Below are 7,655 nucleotides of genomic sequence, written 5' to 3' on the forward strand. Positions count from 1 at the left end.
AGACTAGCTGCATCCCCAGGCCTTTAGACTTAGCCTAAACCCAGGACATCTGGCTTCCCTTGCAGCAGAAGCCGAGACCATGCAATGGTTTCCACAGACTAAGTGTGCATGAGCGCAAAGCAGATCCTATGGCCAAAGACGAGCCAAGCCTTGGAGAGGGGAAAGGAAAAAGTTCTAAAACCATGACTCAGTTCAGACTTGATTATGGGAGCGTGGAGGACATTGAGAAAAGGAAATAACTGGCCATCAGGCTTTCATTGGGGCAAAACCAAACTATGTCCTTAAACTGAAACCACAAGGGCAGATCAAAGCCAAGGGAAGAAAGTTCAAGACCGGGTGAGTGGGAGTGGGGGCGTCACCTGCTCACTGGACCAGAGACCAAAGACGGCTTCACCCAAAGGCTTGATGCTGGCTGACAAAATGAAGCTGGCTGGCGCAGGGCGGCACTGACTTTACAGCCACCACATCAGTGCTCTAAACTGCCCCACCTAAAACTAGCTGTCAGGGCAGAGAGAAGGCTCAGCGGGGAGGAGGACCCACCTGGGTAGGAGATTTCTGCAAGTGGCCAGTGTGAGCATGTGTGTACACACAAAAACAGTGAGCGACCCATGAAGTCAATGAAACCTGTAGCATGCCGTCCACACCTATTCCTCTTGGTAGGAGGCCTAACCTCAAACTGCAAACAGCTGCTGGAAACTAGAGGGATTCTTACCTCAGGCCAGACAGTCCCCTGGTTTCGAGACGTCTTCTTGAGCGCGTATGACAGCTAGTGCACTCCTGGGTTTCACATGCGGGATGCCAGCTACACTTTCAACACATCTCCAGACACTGACAAATATCCTCTAGAGGGTGCAAAATAACCCTTAATGGACTGTGATTTCAAACCCATAGACACACTGTGAACAGTGGTCTACACAGATAACCTAACTTAACTCCAGATATATGAGAGAATGGAGCAGTCAAGTTAAACCCCAGACCTGGGTCCCTCGAGACAGTTGCCACTAGTGTGTCAAAGGCAATGCACTCTGTGGACCATCAATAAGAATAATAGCAATTATTATTGTTGTTGTTGTTGTTATTATTGTGTTTAACCACTAAGTGCATTCTGAGAATCTTCTCTATATTGCATTTTCCCCCATAAGTCTGTGAGACACATGCTAATGTTAGTCTCATTTTGAAGAGGAGGAAACTGAGGCACAAGAAATTAAACAACTCACTCAGTAGTGTCATATCTGGAACTCAGAAGGCCTGACCACAGGGCCCATGACCCCCATGGTGCCAAACCCACACGCTGGAAGTTGTTAGATCACATTGCCCATGATATAGTCAGTAGCTACATGTAGCTATTCAATGTAAAGTAAACACTAGACCACTTTGGAAAGCCATCTGGCAGTTATCTGGAAAGTTATACAGAGTTACCAATTGACCCAGCAGTTAGGGATCTACACAGAACTGAAAACACAAGTCAGCATAGTTTAGGCTTCTAAACCCAGCACTGGGGACACTGACCCAGAAGTAATGCCATCAACTGCAGGCAGCTTGGCTACAAAGTGAGACCCTGTATCAAAAAAACAAAAACATCAACGGTCCACCAACATGGCAGCTCAGTAAGTGAAGACACCCACCATGAAGCCTTGCAATCAGGGCTCCCAGCTAGGATTCACATGACGCCTACAGGTTGTCCCTGACCTTCACTATGCACAAACCCCTAATGTGTGTATATGCATGCAATCAATGAATACATGTGGGAGAAAATCAAAGCATTGTATACATGCAAAAATGTCCACACCACGGTTCCCTGTAGCATTATCCCTAGTAGCTTCAAAGTGGAAACTGCCCAAATGACCACCAATTGATAAAGAGATAATGAAAAAGATGGGGCATCCATGCCATAAAAAAGGAACATAGTGGGGCTGGGAGAGGGCTCACTGAGACAGAACACTTGTCCCATAACCTTGAGGACAAGTTCAAATCTCCAGCACCCACACAAAATACTGGGCAAAGTGTGAGCCTAGACCCCAGCACTAGCAGGAGGAGCTAGGCAGATCCAAGAGCTCATTGCTCAGTTAGCACCGCCAAGGCAAGCTTCAGTTCAGCAAGACAGTCTCAAGGCAGTAAGGTGGGGGGACAGTCCTGCTGTGACTCCACATATGTGTACATGGGCACACAGACTCATACACTCCTGTGCACGTACCACACACAAAAAGAAATGAAGAATTGATACGTGCTACAACACAAGGCAACTATAAAGACATTAAGTTCAGTAAAATATGGCAATCCATGTCCATGCTTTGTACGAAATGTGTAGAGCAGGCAAATCCAGGGAGACAGGAAGGTTAGCAGTTGCTGAGGGCTGGTAGGAAGGGAGGCGGGTGGGGAGTGACAAGTAATGGTTCTGGGCTTCCTTTAGAGGATGATGAAATATTCTAAAATGTTAGAGAGCAGAAGTAATGGTGACATGATTCTATGACCACATAAAAACAGGCAACTTATTATGTAAGTTTTGTTGTTTTTGAGACAGGGTCTTGTAATACAGTCTTGGCTGGCCTGGAACTCACTATGTAAACCAGGTTGGCTTTGAATTTTATGTACATTTTTAAAGGTGTGAAATATCATAATATAAACGATAAGCCAGGCAGTGATGGCGCACACCTTTAACCCCAGCGCTCGGCAGGCAGAGGCAGAGGCAGGCAGATCTCTGTGAGTTCAAGGCCAGCCTGGTCCACAAAGGGAGTTCCAGGACAGCCAGGGATACACAGAGAAACCATCTCAACAAACAAAAGATAAAAAAACTAAATATGGTTGCAAACTCAGTTCCTCAGGTACCTTAGCTAAAGTACAAGCACTGACAGGCACAGGCAGCTGAGCAGCCACTGAACTGCACCGCCCACTTCTGAGCCCTAGTCTTCTGTACCGAAAACTCACAGGGGTCCACATGCCTATGTTTCTATGAAACTTGCCCTGGCCACTCAGCTTCCACCTGCCCCGACAGAGTCTGTGCTCCCTCGTCCTACATTTGCACCTCCTCGAAAGCAATCTGGACTCTAATTCCTGTGTGTGTAATCCTCCTCTCCCACGCCCCACTACCAGATCCTTGAGGTAAGGTTTCTGTTCCACATTTGATAGTTCCCAGAACCTGCTAGACTTCAGACATGTCCACTAAAGGCAATTTCATCAGAAAGGTTTACTCGGGAAATGATCTGATAAAATGCTCCCTTGGAACACCAAACACTCTACAAAGACAAGGAAAGGGAGCTAGATTTTGTAAACCACACAATACTACTGTTCTACAAGAAGTTACGACAGTGACTGCCCTGAAATGCTATTTGTATGACCAGAGAGGTTCAATGTTATCCTAGAATACACAGCAGGTTCAAGACTGGCTTGGGCTACATGAAATCTTGCTTCCAAATAAAGAGAGAGAGAGGGTGTGGAGGACGGAGCAAGGTGTGCGGCGCTTCCTGTAGCCTAGTACTCAGAGGTGGGGCGTGAGCATCCCAAGCCTGCAGCCTGGGAATGGAGTAGTGGTTCTATCTAAACTAAAACCTAAACATGAGAGGAAAGCAAAGCTGGCATGGAATCGAGGAGTGCAGAGAGAAAGCAGGAAAGGGCCCAGCTGAACTCAGTTTTGAAGTGGACAGAGGAACTCTAAGGAGGGCACTGTAGGTTGCACCCAGACTACCAGTGGGATCCCGTATGGATATAGACAGCTCTGCAAAAGCTTTATTTTCAACAACAAAGTCCAGCGGTCTGGCTGGATCGAAACATCAGAGGGAAAGCAATTCTCCGTTATCTTAAGCATAAATTAACTAGAGGAAACAAATGCCAAGGCCTTCCTGTTTGCAAACTGCAGCTTTTTTATTCTTTTCAGATTCAAGGAATCCCATCTGTGAGTCATGATGCCCTAGGAGAGACTTACACAAAAGTTCCTAACTGTAGCAGTCCCTGAGCTGATAAACTTCCCTGGTCTGCATGGCAAGAGATGACCGTTATGAAGAGCTGGTTATAGGAGAAGCCACCTATAAATACGTATAGTTCAAATATTAAATGGCACATAGCTGGGCATAGTGGTATACACCTGTAACCCCAGCACTAGCAAGCTGAGGCAGGAGGATCATAGGAAGTTGATGATCAGTCTGGTCAACACACTGAAGTTCCAACCAGGGTGGCAGCTAATAAGACCCTGACTAAACTACCCCCACCCACCCCTACCCTGGCCAAAACAGATCCCTACAGATCCCCCAGTGGTTATGGTATTAGACTGCTATGAAAAAATAAGTAGAAAAAGATGGCATCTGACAGATTCATTTCAGGGAGGGTGGTACAGTGAGGTACCCATACCACATTCCACACAGAGTTCAAGGTGCTACCTGAGTGACCTGGGGGTCACTACAGAAATAAAGGCCTAAAGGATGTTCCCTGACAGATGCTCTCTGTAACTTTTTTCCCTTTCTGGTGTTTATAAACCAAAACCCCAAACAAAAACCCTAAATTGACTAAGCTGTGGTGGATTCAGAGTTAATAATTATATCGTGACTTCCATTCCAAAGGTTAAAAAACAAAACACAAATTTCACCATAGATATCTGGTCTGATTGATTGGACAGGAGGACATGGTGGATAGGGGTGAGATGGGAAAGGTGTCAGGGTGACGTATGGAAAGGGTAGGAAGGAATGGGCAGCTCATGACACAAACTTTCCCTCTCTACAGGAACTGTATGTAACCACACAACAGCTGTGGTCATTGCTAGCACCCAACCAAATGGAACAAAGTACAAAAGCCACCCTGTCCCCAAAATAAGTATTGGAAGTGCCAGAAATATAAGAAAGTGGCCTGTGATTGACAAGCTCTAATTAGAGCCCTAAACCAAAGACCCCCTTCCACAATCTCACCACCCCCAGGCTCTAGGAGGAGGCAGGAACCACCACTTTCTAATTCTTTTCCTTGAAAAAGCTGATCCAGTTCCTACAGCAACCAGCCCACCTCCAAAAGCTCCACATTCCGAAATCAACCCCACTAGCAAGGCGCTTGAATGGCTATAGGGAACAGCCCTCAGGGACATCCACAGAAATGGGAAATCAAGTTCATTCTGTGTTCTGTTCTGTCAATGCCTATACTTAACTTTACCAGTCCTCCCGGCTTATAGTTTCAACTAAGAAAACAAAGAACTTCAACAAAGGCTAAAAACCAAAGGTTTCCATCTCTACAAAGGAGTTTCTGCAAGGTCATAATTGAGCTCTGTTTCTTTCACATATTATTTCCCAGATAAATAAAACATACACACAAGTCGGGCGGTGGTGGTGCACACTTTTAATCCCAGCACTGAGGAGGCAGAGGCAGGTGGATCTCTGTGAGTTCAAGACCACCCTGGTCTACAAGGGCTACAAGAGCCTCCAAAGCCACAGGGAAACCCTGTCTCGAAACACACACACACACACACACACACACACACACACACACACACACACACACACCCATTGAGACACGGCAACAGATAAGCTGACACACAAACCATAGTGTGTGTCACATAAAGGGGAATATTATTTGGTCACAATGTGGATGAACCTTAAAAATAAGATGGTATGTGAAGGAGGCCAAACACCACAGACTCCACATACTTCAGCTTCCCATTACACAAAATAAGCAGAACAGGTAAATCCACAGGCAGAATGCAGACTACTGGAGGTCAAGAGCTAGCTTTCCGGGGTCAGGCGGGGCATGGATAGGCAGTGACTGGTTAACGGGGACAGGATTTTCTTTGGGATGATCCAACTGTTTTGGAACTAGATAGAGGTGGTGGTTGCACAACACTGTGAATGTACTGAAAGCCACTGAGTGACTCGCTTTAACACTGTTAATTTCGTTATCTCAATTTCAACTCACTTAAAAATCTATCAAATCACAGAACTTGGGTGACTGAAGGAAAAGGATCAAGGCCAGCCTGACCTACACAGCAAGATCCTGTCTCAAACAAAACAAAACGCAATCATCTGTGGGCTTTGTTTTTTGTTTTAGGAAGAAGACACTTGGGAGCAAAACAAGATCCAGATGAGAAAAAGCCACCCTTAAGCTCCGAGGGAAAGGTAAGTATTTTGCTAGCAATTTCTGTTCTTCACCAAAGCATGAGGCTAAGCGTTAAGTTGTACAGGCTGTCCCTGCGCTGTCTGTGCATTCGAACGCTTTCCTGAAACACACACACACACACACACACACACACACACACACACACACACACACACAATGAAGGGAATAAAGTGAAGAAAATAAAAGTGATAGAACCTTTGCCAAATTTAACAGAGGAGGGGTTGGCTCCCCCTACAGCACCCCACCCAATCTGGCACCAAGAGTAACGCTTCAATTAGGGTTTCGAAAGGCCAGCCCAAGCTAGAATCAGCACAAGCAAGCTTCCCTGCTTGGACAATGCGCAAGCCACCCAGCAAGAAAAGCTAGGGTGCTCCACTTGCTGCCGATATTGGCATCAGAGCCACCCTCTGCCCAAAAGCCCAGTGACTTGTTCATTCTAACCAGGGCAGCCAGCCTAACAGCACGGGTTTCTCACAGCTCAGATGTGCCCCTCCTCCTCCTGAGGGGTTCCACTCTTTTCATCCCTCCAACCTTCCAAGAACCCCACCTCCAACAACACGCCACCAACGTGCCATGACTTACAGCATTAAAAATAGAGCCAAGATGCCCTCGGAACTTTCCTTTGTCCAGCCTGAAATAAATATCCTGCCGGGCCCTCCTCCTTCTGGGACCAGTTCAGTAACCTGTGATCCCTGCTCACACCGGTGTGCACACAGTCTCAGGCTCCTGACTCCACTGCGGAGCAGCAATGGGCCCCCCACGCGCCAGTGTGCAGCAGGGGGAGTCCTTCCAGCGCACCTACCATACCTGCCCTCTCAAAAGACCCTCAGGTCGCCCGGTACCATTGCCTCTGCCATCTTCCTGACATCCAAATCGTCACAGGTGTCCCTCGGCTAAACACCGAAGGCCCCTTCACCCTGCCCATGCTAGGCAGGGGCGCTCCTCCCGAGAGCACGCAACTCTTTGCAAACAACCCTCTCTGAGAGCCCCTCCAGCCAGGCCTCGACCACCCCGGACCCCCAGGCTGGCCGGACGCCCTCCCCTTACCTGCGGGGGCTCAGCCCTGACTGACAGGGGGCTGGGCAGCGCCTGGAGGAGCAGGAGCGCCATGCCACCCAGGAGCCGTCTCCTCTGCATCCCCCTCCTGCTCCTGCTCCTCCGCCACGGCGCCGCCACCCCTCCTCCTCCCTCTCTTCTCCCCTCTGCTTCCTTCTTCCCTTCTTTTCCTGTTTCGCTCTCCCCTCCCGCTTCCGGCTCGGCTCCACCCCGCCCCGGGCAGACGCCTCCCAGTGCGGAGGAGGGTCTCCAGCTCCCGCGCCTCATTGGCTCCTACCTTCCGTCCATTGGTCCGAAGAGCTGTGTGTCTGGGGTTAGTCCCTCGTGCTGGGGATCTAGCCAATGAAAAGTGGGAGGAAGCCGGGCCATCTTGAATGCAGCGAGGTGCATAAAAGTGCAGGGCGCCCCGCCGCACAGAGAGTGGCGGAAGTTCCGGGAGCTGGGGACGAGGCCATCCGGGTGCACGGGAAAGGCTTGCCGTGCGGAGCCATTTTGAGTGTGGCGGAAGTGTTAGG

General features: G+C 48.6%; 1 protein-coding gene across 5 annotated transcripts in view; it reads right to left on the minus strand.

Annotated features, from left to right (window-relative positions):
• The window catches only part of Wbp1l (WW domain binding protein 1 like), a 112,082-nt gene extending 104,763 nt beyond the window's left edge, over window positions 1-7,319 (minus strand). Inside the window, exons 1-2 of one of the 5 annotated variants that reach the window (XM_027407113.2) lie at window positions 7,132-7,269; window positions 713-842 (exon numbers count right to left, since the gene is read on the minus strand). Coding sequence is in view for 3 of the 5 variants with exons in the window: in XM_035441787.1 (XP_035297678.1) it covers window positions 7,132-7,221 (90 nt within the window). In the remaining 2 variants the exon portion in view is untranslated. Of the gene's footprint in view, window positions 1-712; window positions 843-7,131 lie in introns of all 5 variants that reach the window. The other 4 variants (XM_035441787.1, XM_035441786.1, XM_027407112.2 and 1 more) reach the window with 4 other exon arrangements.
• Between the last annotated feature and the right edge of the window lie 336 nt (window positions 7,320-7,655).

The sequence above is a fragment of the Cricetulus griseus genome, chromosome 3 (assembly GCF_003668045.3).
Source record: "Cricetulus griseus strain 17A/GY chromosome 3, alternate assembly CriGri-PICRH-1.0, whole genome shotgun sequence".
NCBI classification, from domain to species: domain Eukaryota; kingdom Metazoa; phylum Chordata; class Mammalia; order Rodentia; family Cricetidae; genus Cricetulus; species Cricetulus griseus.